Source organism: Cynoglossus semilaevis, chromosome 8 (genome assembly GCF_000523025.1).
Source record: "Cynoglossus semilaevis isolate Cse_v1.0 chromosome 8, Cse_v1.0, whole genome shotgun sequence".
NCBI lineage: Eukaryota > Metazoa > Chordata > Actinopteri > Pleuronectiformes > Cynoglossidae > Cynoglossus > Cynoglossus semilaevis.
Window position 1 is genome coordinate 16,767,735 of NC_024314.1, and position 19,517 is coordinate 16,787,251.

Sequence of the window (19,517 nt, forward strand, 5' to 3'; positions counted from 1 at the left end):
GAGGCGAGAGCGTTCGCGGACCCGCAGCAGCGGCAGCAGCAGCAGCAGCAGCAGCAGCTCCTCCAGCAGCAGCTGCACATGAACCTCCAGGTGAACGGAAACGTCCGCGCCAAGAAGCTCAACCCGCTCACGGATCCCTTCTTCATTGTAGAGACGCTCTGCATCATCTGGTTTTCATTTGAGTTGCTGGTGCGCTTCCTAGCCTGCCCAAGCAAACCTGCCTTCTTCAAGAACATCATGAACACCATCGACATCGTGGCCATCATGCCCTACTTCATCACCCTGGGGCTAGAACTGGCCGAGCACCAGGGCAACGGCCAGCAGGCCATGTCCCTGGCCATCCTCCGGGTCATCCGCCTGGTGCGCGTCTTCCGCATCTTCAAGCTCTCCAGACACTCCAAGGGTCTGCAGATCCTCGGGAAGACCCTACAGGCCAGCATGCGGGAGCTGGGCCTCCTCATCTTCTTCCTCTTCATCGGGGTCATCCTCTTCTCCAGCGCGGTGTACTTCGCGGAGACCGACGACCCGGACTCGGGCTTCAGCAGCATCCCGGACGCCTTCTGGTGGGCGGTAGTGTCCATGACTACGGTGGGCTACGGGGACATGTGTCCGGTCACCATCGGCGGTAAAATCGTCGGTTCCCTGTGCGCGATCGCTGGTGTCCTCACCATCGCGCTGCCGGTGCCGGTCATCGTCTCGAACTTCAACTACTTCTACCACCGGGAGACCGAGCACGAGGAGCAGCTGCAGTACACGCATGTCACCTGTGGGCAGCAGCCTGTCCCGGGGTACGGGGATTTCAAGCGCAGCGACAGCAAACCGTCTCTGTCGAACAAGTCGGACTACCTGGACATGGAGGACGCGGACTCCATCAAGTACACCAACTGCAGCCCGCACAAGGCGCAGTGCGCCGGGAAACTGACGGACGTGTGAAGCGGCTCCCGCGTCTGAGGATTGAACGCACCTCACGTTCTGCTGTGCCATCAACATCCTGCGCTCCGGTCCGAGCTCATATTTGGTTCTCTGACGTCACTTCATTCACCACAGAGGAAGAAATGGACCACACGGGAGTCCACATCAAAACAAACAAACAAACAAATGATGATGATGATGATGATGATGAAGCAGGTTAGTGATGACCAGGCTGTAGGTCAGTGTAGCACTTTATCACTTTATTTTGATAATTTATCTACGTACATGAGTGGACCCGGGTCCAGTTCTAGGGGAGGGTTCCACGTCCACCTGGACTGAAGTCATGAACTAACACAGCTGCCTCACTGTAAGAAAACCATCTACAACTATAACCTGTTTCTGTTGCATTCCTGTGCTTTCTGAATGGTGGTTTGACTGACATGACACGCCGTCATCACTAACAGCTGCCACAGCCGAGACACAGAAGAAAAAAAACCTGCCAGGAAATCCAGATTCACTTCAATTTCTTTCAAATTATAAAATAGGAAAGATGGGGGGGAAGGATTTTTGACAAGATTTTACATAAAAAGTGCTTGAACCACCAGTTGATCAAGAACTTTTTGTCAGTGTCAGAATAAGTTTTTCATTTTAGACCTTGGTGGAGTTACATTTGTGGGAAATGGGCTAAAATCCTCCATGTTGAACCATGTTTTTCACCAGATTCAGCATCTGTGTCTCGGTCTGTCACGTTAACATGTCATGTTAAGACTCACCATCATCAAAGTCCTCAAACGACCAGAACCTCTTAGCTTCAAAGGTTAGTTTAGGATCTTAGCTGAACTGTGAGAGACTCGTCTGGTCCTGGTCTGGTCCTGGTCTGCCATGGTTTGGACCCAAACTGCAGAGGTGGGTCACGTTATGGTCCACTCATGCCCAGTACCAGATATGTTTGGTACCTGGAACTAACTAAAAGAACCAAACACTCCTACCTACGGACAACTGTATCTTTTCAGGTACCAAACACCTGTGGATTTAAGTTCAACTGGAACCCAGTGGTTGTCATTTAGTCAGGCTCTAGAACCGACCGACGTGTCTCAACTTTATCTTTTCAGACAGACACAGACATAGAGGGAGGGTCTCTCTTGTAGAATGACGGCCTGGTTTTTAGTTGTGAGTCCGTGAAGGTCGGTGGTTCAGGTGAGGAGCAGCAGCCTGTGACGACCGTGTCCAGACCTGAACCCTCAGACAGTCCACAGAGTCCACAGAGTCCACAGGGAGACACTTGTCCTTCACATACACATCAACACCCATGAAAACCCCCCGCTGCAGCTATTCCAATACAGGGGCGCCCTCGTGTGGACAAACGAGACCCTGCGGCCTTATCTGACTGGATGCAGTTTCTATAGCAACCTTCTAGACTTTTCTGTATTGTCTGGCTGAAAGGACACAGACGGAGAACTGTGGAGAGAGAAAGCAAGAAAAAAGAAGAAAAAAAAAGAAAAGAAAAAACCCACCATGTTGTTGTGGAGCCTCCATGTTGGCTGGTTTCAGTGGAGAGGATTCACTCCAATCACGACGCACCTTATTTTGATTATTATTCCCTGAAGAAACAAACAAAAGAAAAACACCATCACGTATTGATTCAGTCTCAGCCACAGACTAAAACACATTTTTAATATTTATGCTTTAAAGTGACGGATATTCAGTTCTTTAGCCCTGACTTAGTTTTAATATATATATATATATAAATACAGTTTAAGATAAACAGCAGAGAATTTGACCAATAACAATAAAACAAAGCAAATGTTGTTGTATTCAGACAAAAAGTAAAAAAGTTTTAGTATTTTCAGATTGTCTATAAAGAAAGTATTTTTTGTATTTAGAAAAAACCCCACTGTACATACAGAAGCCATTTGTCATTAATATTAAATGCCATAACATAATATATATGATTATACGTCAATAATACCATTATAGGAATACTTCAGAGAGCCATTTCAAAAATTAAAATAGAAAAAAAATATTTTTAAAATTTTTTAAAAAGTAATTATTGTTATCTTAGAGATATGGGAATGACAGAAGTCTATAAAATAAATGTGTATTTTTATTCAGCCTTACCTCAATAAAATGCCACAAATTCAGCTCATTTGGAGACTTGGATAAATCTTTTACCTAAATTTGACTTAAAATTCAGAAACTAAGTAAAAACTTAGGACAAAAACAGTTTGAATTAAAATAGTGTAAAAATAAAGAGAGTTACCAAATTTCAGAACACTGCTGTATGAATGACTTAAAAACACATTTCAGATTTTAAAACCGTCACTATTCAGATTCTCCACATCACTACCACAGCAAAAGGTCACGTGACCTGTTCGAGGATCATCACCTTCTTCTCTAGATCAAGTCATTCAACCACAGCCGAAGAAAAAAAAGTGGATTTTTTTTTGTGTGGATTCTTAAAGACCTGATGGAATGAAAACATGAGGCCAACGGACATTTGTGGAGAGCAGGTCACATGTTCTCTGGATTATATTCTGAGGCACTGATGGAGTTCGACTGCTGACTCATTCACAGACTGATGTTAGGATTCTCACCACCAGAGGACGGTCGGGCCCAAACCAAGGTGAGTGACTGTTGTCTGGGTTTCTGTTCATGTTACACAGGACTGAATACTGCAGTACTCCAGTCAGTACAACAGGCTGGGAAATACATTCTGTTTTTGTTTTTTTATTATAGAAAAATGGACTAAAAAATGACTACAGAAGCAAAAATCCGTTTATAGTGAAATAATTTGACTTGTGTTTGGATTTAAATATAAAATATTTTTAAAATATTGATAAAAGTATCTATTTTTTTGGTCACAGTCGATGGAATTAGCTGAATAGAAAAACGTGTTTACATACACAGACTGACGTAAACAGGGTGTATGTAACGCTGCTGGCCAGCAGGTGGCAGTAGAAGCTCCTGGACAGTAGATAAAAGTCCAGTGACGTGTGATTGAAAGTGTGATGACAAAAAATCCAAAAATTTAGATTTATTGCAGGAAAATGTAGTTTACTCTGAATAATTCTGCGTTAGTAGTCGAAACAGGAAACACTCCTTCAAAATAAAAGAGGAGAAATGAGATTACTTTGAAGAACGGCTGCTCTTTCTGAACACTGGGATTTAAAAAAAAATGTAATTAATTAATTTTGAAAACATATACTGGGATAAGAAAAACGTCCAGTCAGTGAGATGGGCTAAATGTTAGCCTTAAAACGAAACACCGACAGGAAGTCACGGGACGACTGTACGTAGTTCCTCCTGTCACTCAAAGTTCCAGGTGGTACGAGGAAGCCAACACGAGGTCCTTGTTTGTCTTTACTCTCACAGTCTCTGATTGGCTCAGAATCTGCTCCTATCAAGACGCCCTGACGCTGCCTNGGGGGGGGGGCAGAGGGGGAGAGGATTCCCTCTAATGAGACATAGCCTCAGTCCAAAAACTTTTTTTAAAGTATGTGTCAGTGCTGAAGGAATCTGTCCCTCACCCTGACACCGTCACCTCCTTCCTTTCCTACCTCCACCGACCCAACCCGCGGGTTTTTCCATTTAAACGGAGGAGGAAGTTGTTGGTCGGCTGCCAAAATAAATGTCATAACCAACATATTTTTAAAATGATAAACATACTTAGCCTCCTGTGATGTGACCCCAGAGTCAGCATAGATTTAGGGATCAGGAAGTGGACAGATGACACAGCAGTAACTGGTGGATGAAAGAAACAAACACTGATTAAGAAAAATATTTTAAATATATAATATTTAAATATATAATATTTAAATATATAATATTTGAATATAGTGTATTTATTACACAATATACGGCTTGAAGAAGTGCGTCAGTCACAAGTGTCTAAGCTGCTCTTTTTCATTGTACCTTTTAGCTTAGCTTTAGCTAGCAGCGGTCCACGAACATCTCTAAACCTATAAAGATTCGTACTAAGTTTGTTACTATTTTGTCTCTTTTTTCAGGAGAACCTCACGAGTGGCTCCTCCTCCTTCCTACGCTCACTTCGCTCGACGCCGCCTCATCAAACCAAATGTACGTCGCGCATGCTACGCTACCCCTGCTACGTCATCATCCTTCCATGAAAGTAAACTTTAGGGGGGACAAAATATTGACGCATAAACAACCATGGATCCACGAGACGCCTTTCGACACAAGGACGTCCTGACTGATTTTTGCACAGAGCATAGACTCTGAGGTACGAAAAACTTTACTTGAATTATCATCGTTACGATGACGCTACGTGTGTTTTTGCTAGCCTGTTCCCACGTGTGCAGGTCGATGCTGTAGAGAAACTTACTGTACGTATTGTGCCGATGTCGCATATCATTTTTGAAAACCATCTTGTCATTGCATGCTTGGAAAAGTAGAGCACGTTAGCAGAAGGGAAACAGTTCCGCACCGCTAATCTAAAAAATGGGAACAAGAAAAACAAAAGCTGGTTACACTTCTGTTCTACTGATTATCTCTATTTTTTCAAAAGGATTATGTAATATATGTTTTTATGGAGAGAATTAAGCTTTGGAATTATTTTGTAGATTTCTAATATTTTTACTGATTTTTGATTTCCGTTTTGCTTTTTAATCTTTATCTTTGGGAAAAAAACAAAACAAAACAAAAGTAGTCAGTGGTTGTGACAGAGCACATCATAAGTGTACGGACCGCTTCCTGTAATACCCAGGATTTATTTCCTTTTGTTGTTGTGGGAATTAGAGAAGAAACACACTTATTGCAAATATCAAAATCTAGATAGATATTTCTGCCTTTTGTTCTTCATCTTTTGTGATCAGATTGCTGTAATATCTGTTTTAACGTCTACCTCAGTGTCCACTCATGACCGAAGCTTTAAAACCTATTTGGTGTCTATCTTCCACTGAAATTCCCCTGAAAAATTTTGAAAAAAGAAAAAAAAAAAAAAAATCATATCAACAACTTAGTAACATCCCGTCCACTTGATAAAACCATATTTCTACATAAAGAGGACTATGGTTTCAGAGACTTCCGACAATTCATTCACTTGTTTTTGAAAGCAAATATGATAAAAAAAAAATGTTTCCTTTAAGGGCAATAATGTCAGAGATTAATTTTAAATAAATAAAGGTCTTGTGTGAAAAAGAGGCTTAATCAAAATGGTTTTATTAAAAAAATTAAAAATTAATCAAAAAGTTAAAAAGATTCTATAATATCTCAAAAATGCTCATAAAAAAAGTAATTGGCTAACCTTACTGGTAAGCTTAGCTTAGCATGGCTAGCAGACTTAGCGCTACAAAGACACATTTAAAACATTAAAGTTAAGACATTAGCTAAGTGCTAAAAGCTGTAGCAGGCTACAATCTCCAATAGACAACGCAAAACACAGCTTTCAATGTGCGCCTGGGTTCATTTCTTTTGCTAGCTAGGTCCCTGCCTTCCATATAACTGCAGTTCTAGCTACGTAACTGAAAGTAAAGCTGTTAAAGACATTTGGGCAAAACTAGCTAACTGCTGATTTCCACCTTCCACTTGTTTGTTTACAAACCCTCTCAGCTCTTTAGCATGCTATCACAAAAGCTAACTAAAACCAACGAAGCAGAACTTGAAATTACACTTTGTAACCTGCTCTCAGTTTTTATGCTTAGCTAGGTCAAACGCACAGAAAACAGGCTTTTTTAACCGACGTGGACTGTGATAATTTAAAGGTGATTCAGAGAAGGCTGGAAACTTTACCAAAATATAAGATAGCATTACCAATGTTTATCTACTGACCACAAAAGCATGTCAAAAAATGCATGAGAAGAAATTTAGACATCATTCTCTTGTAGTTTGACTAAAGCACAACATCCGCATGTAGTCTTTATGCTAAGCTAATGCTGCTGTATAGTGTCATGTAATGGAAACAACCAATATAAAAACAGTTATTAGAAAACGGTTAAATTAGAAAAGAAAACTAAGAAAACTTTACAGACCTTCCTGCAGAATTATTTATACATTTTTGATCGTGTGTAGTCAACTGGGCTATCACTGGGTGTTCTGGGAATAATAATAATAATAATAATAATAATAATAATAATAATAATAATAACAATAATAATAATAATAATAATTGCCGTTGGCATCATCCTCATCATCATCATAAACTTCATCTATTTTTACACATATTACTCATCACTACATGCCATGTTTCAAAATCAACAGCTTTTAAACCAAATTTTCATTCTCATTTCAATCTGTGCAAAAGCAATAGTGGGAGTGTCTCCAGTTCAGACAGGAAGACCACCCCCCCATTCCTATTAACAGTACATTTGTTCGTAACCATATTTATTTTTGAGCTCCACTTCTGATCAACTAACAATTTGATCCTTGCTAATTTGTTTGTTTGCACATGACAACGTGTCACTTCGTTTTTTTCTGTGTTTTTGGTGTTGATCCATATTTTCAGTACATTTTGACGCACGGCTAAAAATATTCAGAATGAGTGCAAATAAATTCTGTTTTACCAATAATAAACGTGCCAACAGAACATACAAGATCATTCAGATGTACGATTTTGTCACTCATTAGGAATCTAAACCTATTTACTTTTATATGAGAATTAACTGAGGAGATAAATCTGCTAAAAATCCCGTTCAAATTTATTTTCTCTCACTGTTCATGCGTTTGTTCAATGACGTTTTCAAATGATTTTTTTTTAATAACGCAGGTTTTTTTTGTGGGGAAAAAAAATCGCAAACAATTAAAAAAATATTTTAGATAAGACAACAACACAAAAAAAAAAAAAAAATTGAGATAAGACAATAACAATGAAAACACACAATAAACTTATACATGCTGTTTGTCTCCATCATTTCCATGTCGAACGGTCATTGTTGGATGGAAAACCCAAACACATCTGACAAATACGAAATTAGATTTAGAAACCAGATACGTGTTATTGAAACCAGACCGTACAGCCTTGCAGTACTTAGTAAAACCATTGACCTGTGTAAATGTTTATTTCCCTAGAGGCCATATTTGTGTCGTAAAATGCTCCGTAGTTAAAACCGCAAAAGCCCTGCAGACGTGAACACCAGCAGATATCGGTTAATGCCGCAGATTCACGAAGGAGCAATAACGCACGGAAACGCGAGTGTCATCAGCAAATGTGATGTGTTCGATTGTCATGCTGTATTCCTGTGAATAGTGCCTTAACCTCGGTCCGAGTCTGTTCCTAAACACTGGCAGATGCATCTAGTATCATTAGTACCGTAGAAGAAGAAGAGGAAGAAGAAGAGAGAGAGAGAGAGAGAGAGAGAGAGAGTACCTATGGTAGTTGACATCTGTAGGGTCGAACAAGAACAATGTGACGGTAAGAGCTGAATGTACAGTACAGAGTCTTCCTGGTTGTTGTTAAGAGGGGAAAAATGTCTTGAAGCTCAACGTGTCATTAATCACACTTTTTATTTCAGCATTTTGACAAAATGTATTTATGGAAAGTCAAATGATGCATTTTTGTTCAGGTATTTTGACCAATTTTATTATTTTTATTATATTTATTATTTTTATGCTAATCAAATGAACAAAAAAAACTATAAACAGGTATTTTCTATGCACTTTAAAAAATTTTGTTTTAATTATGCAAATTTTTAAAAAATGATCACATTTGACCGGAAATAATAGAAAACGGGAGAAATTATTTTTAAACTCAAATTCCTCAAAAACTAAAACAAAAAAAAACATTATTAACATATAACTTGATATTTCAGTTCTCGTAGCTCGCAGTTATCGTTTCCTCGGAAGTGACAAAAAGACTGAGCGATCGACCGAGACAAAGACGTCGCCTGCAGTAAGTCTGTCTTCGTTCGTCCTCTGCTGTTTTCCCTGCTCCAGCTACTAACAACAAAACAACAACGCAACTCAATGTCTGCAAAACCTCCACTCGTCCTCAGTGTTGAAAACGCTCTGTGTGTGTGTGTGTGTGTTGTAATGGTGTGAAGTTAAAAAGTTGACGATAAGTCGTTGTCCGTGTGACGTTCGTACAGTACGTGGTTCGACATCGTACGCGATCTCTTTATGCACAGCTGCGTCGTTCTGGATTCTCTCTGTGACTCCGTTTCCCGTGGCCTTTCTTTCTTCGTCTTTGGTGTTCGACGATGTTGGTGGTAAATGATTTGTATTATAGCGAATAATGTATCATTATCAAGTGAACGATGGCGTTGTTTCTCATAGTTCTGTTTAGTAAATAAATGAAGACGTAAATAAAGTGTGCTCAACTCACAAGTCTTTTTTTGTTGTTGTTGTTGTTTGTTTGTTTGTTTGTTTGTTTGTTAACCCCCCCCCACCTCCACCAGGCCCAAAATAAGCCTGAACATGGATGAACGGATAAAAGAGCAGCACTAACCAGCAGTGATGCCTGCACTGTCTTAGAAAAAGTAGTCATCACTGTCATGACAACAGTCTGACCAAACCATAAGCAGTAAAACACACACTGGACTGCTTTCTTTAAATTGAGGAATGATTAAAAAAAAAAATACTGGTTTGGTTTGGCCCTGGCTCGGTAGCAACTTCAAAGTTGAAGAAAAAAAATCTCTGTCTACGGATCATTTTTGGTCAAATAGAAAAATTTTAATATCCGTTTTAGGGTTAATATTAAAATACAAATTATTAAAAAGTCCAGTGGTGACCAATTAGCTGCCTAAAAATGTTACATTTGTTTGTGAAGATTTGTAATATCGTGTTTGAAAAAAATCTTTCTTTTTCATGATTCTACATTAGTCACTACAGGACTGCAGAGATGCCCCGAGATTGAAAAAAGTGAACTCATTCCGAGCAGCTTCCTGGTGCAGTTAGGTAGTGTTGTCCATCCACGATGTATGAGCAGCTGCTTAGACACAGTTAGGGCTACTTTTAGCCTTAGCCAAAATGCGGCTATGAGGTTAAGCTACTCATGGAAATACGTGTAAGCCACACCCACGATGACTTCAATCTTTTTTCTCCCAGAGGACTACGTATATTTCTAACCAGATTGGAATTGCATCTGGGATCCTTGACCTCATTGTGGAGTTGAGGAGATCCAGGAGGTTCTCTGCTCTCTGCTTGTTACACTACCTTAATCCCTGTCCTCATTTAAAAGTAATGACTCAGCACTGAATGGGAGAACATCCATTACACCAGAAACAAGCTTTTAAAAGGCACAGAATGGAGACGGCAAATGGAGAAACTCTGGTTTTAGTTTCAGAGCTGGAGCTTATTTACAGCTGTAGCGACGTCACCTTCACGTAAAAAAAACAACGTCATTTTGGTGTTCAGGCTCTCGAAATTTAACAAACACGTCTTCTGCTTTAAATGCAGCGCGACTATCAAGAGGGCGGCAAGGATGGGAATATATATATAGTATACATACATATATACATATATAGATATATACATATATACACATATATACATATATAGATATATACATATATACACATATATACACATATAGATATATATACATATACACACATATATACATATATACATTTAACGGTGGAAATTCCGACATCTGTGTACAGTTTTCACAAACAGAACATTATTCCTCTGTTGTATCTGCGATGTTAGTTGTCTTATATACGGACAGTGGGGGGCAGTAAGGGGTCGAGGTCACTATGACTCTCAGGGGGGTCATGTCCCCTCCGTCCCTCGTCCCTAGTGACTTCTGCGTCCATAAACCTCACATGGTTCCCAGATTCACATGGAGAGAACCCTCGGAAAAGATTTACGAAACACAGGTCCGCTCACTGAAAACTGGTGGTCGCGCCGACACAAACCACCACTGGGCGGAGCCTGTGGTTTGATCGGCAGGGACCTTTCAAGCTATGGAGAGACAAGAGCTCGCGGCCTTTGTGTCTATGAAACTCGGCCCCACTCCTCATTCATTATTAAGTTGGTTTCACTTCTCGTCTCCTGTGGGGGCGAGCAATAAAAGAGGCCGCGGTACTGAAGCTCTGTGTGTACAAATCTGTGTGTGCCGTCGCTGCCCCTGGTGTGACCCACTGGAATCAGTGCAGAGGGCAGCTGCTCGGGCTGTGCTCCCTCAAACACGCTCCTGTTCGCCTGAATAATACCGTTTTTTTTTTCCAATGAATGTAGTGACAATAATGGTTTGAGGTTTAGGGTTCGTCCTCTGGTTTTTGAAAATGCAGAAAGCAGAACTCACACAGTCTGAGCAAACTACGGTCTGGGGGCCAGATACGGTGCATTTGTCTTTTTAATCCGGCCCGCAAAACTGAATCCAAATGATGTTTTTAATTTATATTATCATTATACTTCTGCATTTGACTGCAATGCGAGCATTCCTTCAATAGATGCCATAGAACAATGCTAAAAGCTATTTAGCATTTTAGCTTTTATGCATAACTTTTTGAAGTCATTTATCTTAGTTCTCACAAACGCTCCAGCTATCTGATCCTGACCCGATGTCCCTGTCACATTTTAGGACCTAATGTTGTCCCATGAGTCAAAAAGGTTGCCACCCTCCTGGGTTCGGGATTTGAATTCTCTGACCAAAGTCTGTTCTGCAGACAGATGGAAAACTCATGTGAAAAATCTGAACCTGAAAAATCTTCTGGTTGTGGTTCCCTAAGTGAAAATCTACATGTTGACACATATAGTGCTGTCATCCAAAATATTTCATACTTCAAAGATAATAAATCAATATTGTGGCGAGTTATGTGAAATCCAAAAACGTGAGTATATTATATTTATGATAAACATCTTAGTCTTATGTGAATTATTTATGAGTTTTGTTCTCTTATATATTGTATTTTTTATAATTGATTTTGCTTATTTATAAATCTGTTTCACTACATTTTTCATAAATTCAAATATCTTCATTATATTTTCTCAGAGCATGAAACAAAGCAAGGTCACGTCTCTCCTCCTGCACCGACTGTTTTTCCCTTTTTTTTCTGATTTCGATGACATTCTTTGGGTCATACCAACAGTGAATGAGCCACAGGGAGGAAGAGGAGGAGGAGGAGGAGGAGGAGAACATACCGTACAGCATATGTCCGCCTCTCCGCCGTCCGTGCCCGTGTACGCGGGCAGCGGCGCAGGCTCATATCCTGCCTTGCTCTAATTGGATGAGCTGTCGAGCACTGGAGAGTAAACTGCGGCAATTTTCCTGATCAGAGAGCAGCAGGAGCCCCCTGTGGACAGAAAATGGTGCAAACGATCAGGACCTCCAGCAAAAAATAGACTCCAGAAACCCCCCCCCCCTCCGTGCCCCCAAAGAAGGAGGAGCGAACTAAAAATAAAACCCATGCACACATGGTGGTAGTATGAAGGGATTCCCTGAAGGTCGTTCTTGCTTTTTCTCCACTCTGGTTTGATTTTCATAAAAATGTAGAATGGATAATAAAAAAAATAACACGAATACTACTGATAATAATGTTTATTATTATTATTATTATTAATAATAATTTATTTGTTTGCTTTTGTCGTTAATAGAAGCATAAAGGATTACTCCACTGGTTAACTGTATTTCCAAAGCAGCTTAGATGTAGGTTAATTAATTTGTCTGGGAATCAAACCCTTGACATTCTGAAACTACTGCTAAAGCTAGAGTGATTTTAAGGTCATTATAAAAGAATGTAGGTGACGATAATGAACCTAAAGCTAGAGTGATTTTAAGGTCATTTAAATTAAATGTGCTCCTTTAGAGAGGCTAGGTTGCATTATGGCTCAGTGTTTGTTTATAACACCCCCTCCCCACAGGAAGGACAGGGGAAGGAACCACCGACGTTCTTGCAGTAAGGCGAGCCAAAAATAGCTTTTCTGCCATGATGTCCAGCTCTGTGTTCAGACGATAAACCAAACCTGCAACTGTGGTCTTTTATCCAAGTACTTGACGGTTGGTTGTGAGACCCTTTGATAAAAACCCTCCACATTAACAAGCGTGGACGTCTTTACTCATCCCAACCAGGACCTGATCTGACTGTATACCACAGATTTAATTTATTCATTTATCTGGCGACCCCTGCTGGTGTTCTGGCTGCTTAATGGAGGCATCAGAGAGGGAACATTTAAAATCCTGAACCGTTTTGATACGTCCCTACGGTGATTTGTCTCCTATTTCAGGACTCTGGTTTTCAGGCTTGATCTTCAAATTTCATTTTTAGTCAAATTTAGTTTCCTAACCAAACCTAACCTTAGCGGTGATAGAACAGGCCTAATCTGGGTTTTAAACATCCTCTCACTCCCTTCTTTCATCCTCTCCTCTTGTCAATACGTCCCTCTGCTGGCTGACTTACTGCCGTCCAGAGAGTCCTCATCGATCGACTCATTGAACACCTGTCCACTTTGGGTCAATGTTATGATGATGAAAGTGCTGTTTGGACAAAGACATGCCGCAGATCAAATGATGGTTCCTCAATCTGAGCGTCGCAACACACCCTAATGAAATATAAGACATGTGACACCACTGGAGACAGAGGACACTTATTTGTCTCTTATTCTGTCCTTCACGTCTTTATTCCAAAGTACTTTTTAATCAGTATCTCTCCAGACTTCCCCCTTCACGTTCGCTCCATCATCATCACCACTATCATCACCTTTGTCATTGTCAATGTCGTCATCACCATCACCATCATCGTCGTCGTCGTCCGTGTCATTGTCAATGTCGTCATCACCATCGTCGTCGTCGTCGTCAGCAGCAGCTACACTCTGGTCGTTATTTCCTCCCTTTCTCCTCCCTCCCCATCTGTCACTTTGCGTCCCCCTCGTCTTCGTCGGCTCTCCCGTGATTCGACTCTAATTATAGCTCCCTGAAGTTGCCGTGTGTTGGTTTTGAAGGGCAAAGCATGAATTGACCATGTCCCCCCTCCTCTGCCTGCTATAGGACCTATAAATAGCTCAGGAGAATGAATTAGGTGGGGGAGGTCTGCACAGGCATTATATAAGCATCCCATGTGTTTATGAATGAGGGGGAAGGGGCTGTGCAGGGGTTGCCTGCTACATTCATAAGTCCTACAGAAGCTGCAGCTGAACCTCCTCCCACCTCCTTTTCCACTCACCCACACGTGAATGTGACAAACAAACCAAAGTAATCACTGTTTCTGTTCACTGATAGACGCCATCGGTTCCAGCACAGTAATGTTGGACACTTGTCCTGCTGAGACTAAATAACTAATGAATCTGTGTTTTAGATGAACCCAATAGAGATGATCCACCTCAGACAGACAGACAGAAGAGTCTTCTTTTAAATAAACCAATCGTGAAGGTGATGCGTTTGCAATAATAGAACACTGCATCATCGACGAAAAGGTTCATCAGGAAAGAAGTAACGCAATTTCTCCCAAACTGGGAATCTGTCTGTATAGACAATGTAATCTGGTGTGTTTGTATAGGAGGATGTCACTAAACCCTGATTGGGAATGGTCTCCTTTAGCATTTAGTTGAGTTGATTTTGCGACAGATATAAGTCGACTACAGGCTAAATGATACGGCCTCATAATACGATCAAGACTGAAAGACAAGGAAAGTATTTTTGAAATGCTCACCGTCTCATGTTGTCTGTGTTAGTGAGATAAATATTTGATGTGGTTCGGGTAGACTTGATTGGCTCTTTCGGTCTCTCAGATAAGGAGGTAGGGTGAGATGATGACTGTGGAGTGAGGAAGGGGGGAGGAGAGGGGGAAGATGGAAAGGAAAAACAGAGAGATGAGAGCGTCATGAAAAGGAGAGAGCCCTAATGAGAACATTTCTCCTCATTCCGGCACGAGCACAAGGCAGGAGATGACGGGACAGTGAGCGGCCAATGGGAGATGGAGGGTCGGACTACATCACATGACCCGGAGCGTCCCTCCCTTTCCTGATCCTCAGCTTTCTTCCCTCTGCTGCATGAGGACCAGACGGCACTAAAGCAGTCCACCACGGACTGGTCCCTAACTGCAAATGAAATGACCTGCCGATGGGAACAAAACTGTGTTAGGAACTGTTTAGGATTATATGGAAGAAGAACAGAGCAGGTATGAAAGTGAGTTTTACATTAGCAGGGTCTGCACCTTACACCCAGTGTCGTATCACCATGAATGAATTAAACAGTGAGTTTTACATTAGCAGGGTCTGCAGTCACCTTACGCCCAGTGTCGTATCACCATGAACGAATTAAATGGTAAATGTGATGAATTGGTCTAAAACAGTCATGGCCAAACTAAGGCCCAGGGCCCGGATGTGAACTGTTTGGCTTTTTAATCTGGTCCACCAAACTTGTCCAAATTTATATTATCAATTTACTTCTGCCTTCTCCCTGCAATGCCCGCATTTCCCCAATAGATGGCATAGAAAAGGCTAAAAGCATGTTAGCATTTTACGCATGGCCTTAACATGTTGATTATCTTGCGCACAAACGCTCCATCTGTAATATTAGGACAATCGAAAAACATCATCATCACATGACAACATCAACTTTCCACATGGCCTGGACTGAGAAAGCGTATTTGATTTATGAAAATCAAAAGTTGTCTTGATTGGTGGGATGACCCTGCTGTACCATCAGCTGCAGATCTGCACTGGTAAGCAGTTCCAGTCAACAGTGACAGACTAACGAGGTGGAATTCATAACAACACCACTTGGCATTTGCGGTGTAAATTAAGAAATAATCCTGGCTGCCAATCATATGTCCTAGTAAAGAAAGCTGAGGCCTTGAGCAGCTTAGGAGCCACCAGCAGCAACAGCTGATTGGCTGAGCAGCAGATGGAGGAGAGCTTTGAAGAGATGTTCCCCCCAAAGTTCAAGTGCACATCAGACTTTCCACTCTCTTTGAGAAGGATTTAAGGTGCCGCTGTGTCTTCTGTCTTTGGTTTCAGGGTTGCTGAACAGAGATGGTAATTTGATGCTAAAATGGATTTAGCTTTAGCAGCAGCAGCAGCAGCAGATTTTCTTCATCACTCAAACTCTGCACGGATCATCGACAGCTGTTGAGATATCGCAAATTCACAATTCGACCAATCCCGGTGAATTCCACGCAGTCCTGCAATTTTGGACAATCACCGAAACCGTATCACAACTTCACACAATGTCACGGCGCTCACTGTTGACATGCCACTTCCTGCTTCACCCCTTAACAGTTCCCTGTACTGAATGTTGCTTTGCTCACAAGTCAGATACACAGTGTACTGTGTATTAGAGGGCGCTGGTGTTTATCCAGCAATATTACAGTCCATCACCACATCATCAGGGGAGAAACGTTCAACACTGTGAGATACGTCAACATTGAACACCTGCAGCAATCGTTGTTTATCAAACATTTCACCTCTTCTAAATACGTCCACAAAAAAAGCAATAAAGCAGGTGAAACAGTCGAACGTATAACAAATGCAAAGGCTATCGTGTCCTGAACCAGGATAAACCAGACTCTCTCTATTATTTCGTTTTTTTTTTTATAAACTAAATTGTGAGTCGTCACAAAGACACATTTGAGATTAAAACTATTTGAAAAACCTTGTTTGTGCGTATGAGGAGCAGTGGTCATATGGTCATAGTCATGGAATCACAATTTTATATATACATATACATGTATATATGTATATTAACATATACATATATACATATATCCATACATACATATATAAATATATATATAAATACATATATATATACATATACACATAAATGTATATATGTATATATATTAAGATATGTATGTATATGTATTTATATATATATTTATATATGTATGTATGAATAGATTATATATGTATATATATGTATATTCATATATACATGTATATATGCATATTAATATATATATATATACATATATTCATACATACATATATATATATATAAATACATAAATGTATATATATATGTATATACTATATATATATAAGTATTACTTGTTTCTAAAGATAACATTGCCCGTGCACTGGTTTTGTCTTTTACGTCCAGCTGTTTGCTCACTGAGATATTAGCTTCCTCTAAAGTTAAGTGGATTATATTTCCTGCCTATTAAACCCCCCGAGGTCAGAGGTCACGATAACATATGGGCTCAGGCTCAGCGTAAGTCTCTACCCTATGCACACGAAGCACCGAGATAAAACACCACCCGCTGTTTTTTTTTTTTTACGAACACAATATGGCCATGACGTACGGTAACAGGGAGATCAATCACCACGACTCTCCTCTCAAGTCCATGCATGTGAAAACGAACCAATCAACACTGGAGACACCGTTTGGTCAACGTGGTTCTACATGGGGTTTTTTTCAGTTGCCGCTTGTTTTTTTGCTCCAACAGCATGTCGTCAGACTAAATTTAGTTTTCAGGAATTTGCTGTGACACACAGATGACATGGCTGAGACACGTCCAGCTGTCCCACAGTTACAGTGACAAAATAACACTGTAACCACAAATATAGTCCCGTCCTGTCAACCTTTGTCCACAACATGGTCCAACTCACAAGGTCACAGTCCAGTCCCACTGGTTCTCTTTCCTACAGGGGGGTTTCAAGAATGCATGTTAACACACTCACTACCAAGTATAAGTTTTAACTTAAAAAATATTTCAAGTCAAGATCCTCACAGCCAAGGAATCGTCATAGACTTGGACTGAGCTTCAGTCAAAACCAGGTTGACAAGATTTGAATAAAGTTTTTTTTGACATGTGTGACAGTTCTTTGCTGACTGATGGCACTTGTTTTAAATTATTATTCTGTTTATTTTTTTTTTCTGTCAGCATCGGGCCTCCATATAAATCAGGGGAGGTAAACATACGGCCCGTGGGCCATAACCGGCCCGCTAGGGCGTTCAATCTGGCCGGCCTGATGAATTTTGAAAATTTAAAAAATACACACAAAAACACTTTGTTTTCAGAATTTTTTCGTATAATTATTTTTCATTAAATAATAATAATAATAAATATTTAACACACTGTTATTGACAATGACAAAAAGGAAATAATAAATATTTAACACACTGTTATTTGTTTGAATGACAAAAGGGGAAAATATTGACTTATTGTTAATTATAGGTAATTCATTTATGATCCTGCTGATCCGACCCACTTGATACTTAATTAGGTTGTACGCGGGCCGTGAACCAAAATGACCCCGACAGCCCCGACATAAACGATTCTTTCTGAACTTATTGTTTGACCTGTTGTCTCCAGCTCATCCTGACATGTTTGACACAACGAGAGAAAAAAGAAGAAGAAGAAGAAGAAGCCTGCAGCTCTCTCCCTGTTGCCATGGCAACACTGCTGTATTTACGTGCGCCAACACGGATGCCTGACTGTCGCAAACTAGGCACAGTTTACTTTTGTTTCCTGCAGGAACCCAGGGCGAAACCCAGGAAGAGAACTACTGAGGGACAAGACGGCAACGTCCTGACTGTTTTCTGTCGTAGTTTCAGGACCGGCTGCATCCGGTAAGAACAAGTCTGAGGGAATTGGTTTCCATCCAGGAGATCTATCGAAAGGTCACGTATGGAAGTGTTTATATTTCATATAGAAATAGAGCTAGTAAAAAGAGGGGCATTTAAAATTCTAATATTCTTCCAGTCCATACTGTGACCTTCGTTAGTTTCTACCATGATCACATGGATGGCTGTTTTCTGATTTGGTGAGGTACCAGTGAGCTGGATTTCTTGACTCCTAAATTAATGATGTTCGGTTCTAAACGTCGGGAACCAAAGAAATCAAACGTCATAGATGAACCAGTATCTGATGATGGTTTCATTCCCACACTCTTAACTGAAGGTCCAAGGAGAACCCCTCCCCGGTCAAAGCCCATCTGGCCACTGGTCAGCGAGGTAGCTGCCGTGCACTGTTGCATATTTTAGTCCTTCTCCTGTGGCTCCTTCTCAGAAACATATTATTTTTTTCCCCTCCAAGAGGGTTTGTGGATCTTTTCTCAAGGTTAGAGCAAAATAAGCAGGGCTTGAGCACCGATGCATACAATATATATTTAAAATACTGCATCCCTAATCTGTGTACGCACTCACTCGTGTATAGGGCATGTACTGTACATAAAAACAAATACGGATGGCCCAGCACACAAACAAACCTCCTACTGTAGCCACCGTGTTTTACAGTCTGTCTGCATTGCGTCGAACCCTCCTCCTCCCTCTCTCCCTCCTCTGCACTTTCTCTCTCCCCTCACTCCCTCTCTCCCACTGACCCCTCCCTCCCTTTCTCTCTTCACTCACTTCTTCTCCCACTCTACATGAAACCCTGCAGTATGTTTCCAAAGGACCGAAGACACTCCTCTCTGCTGCCGCCGTGTCTGTGGATGGACAGCGTCCTCTCCAAACCCTCTCTGCTGCTGCTTTTTCTGGGCAACGCTGCGGGAGGAAAAAAGCGCCAGCACTGATTCTGCTGATGCTGCAGTGTCCAGTCCTCCCACTCTTTTCTCCATCACCACCATCCCTCCGCCACCTTCACTCCATCACTCCCCTCCATCTGTGCTGCTTTTTTTCTTCAGCATGCTCTTCAGTGGGAACTGTCAGTGCGGGTTTTTGCTGCTGAGCCGCCGTTCCTTCTCCACCTCTTCTTTTTCATCCTCCTCCTCCTGCTGCTGCTGCTGCTCCTGCTGCTGCTGCTGCTGTGGGTTGCCCTTGTCGTCGC

The 19,517-nt window shown here is 41.0% G+C and overlaps 1 protein-coding gene across 3 annotated transcripts in view; it reads left to right on the forward strand.

The window, feature by feature from the left end:
* Positions 1-2,938, forward strand: part of LOC103382521 (shaker-related potassium channel tsha2) — a 6,072-nt gene extending 3,134 nt beyond the window's left edge. Inside the window, exon 2 of one of the 3 annotated variants that reach the window (XM_025057817.1) lies at positions 307-2,938. In XM_025057817.1, coding sequence (XP_024913585.1) covers positions 307-933 — 627 coding nt within the window. In that variant the 3' untranslated portion in view covers positions 934-2,938. Of the gene's footprint in view, positions 1-84 lie in introns of all 3 variants that reach the window. The other 2 variants (XM_025057818.1, XM_025057816.1) reach the window with 2 other exon arrangements.
* Positions 2,939-19,517: the final 16,579 nt, after the last annotated feature.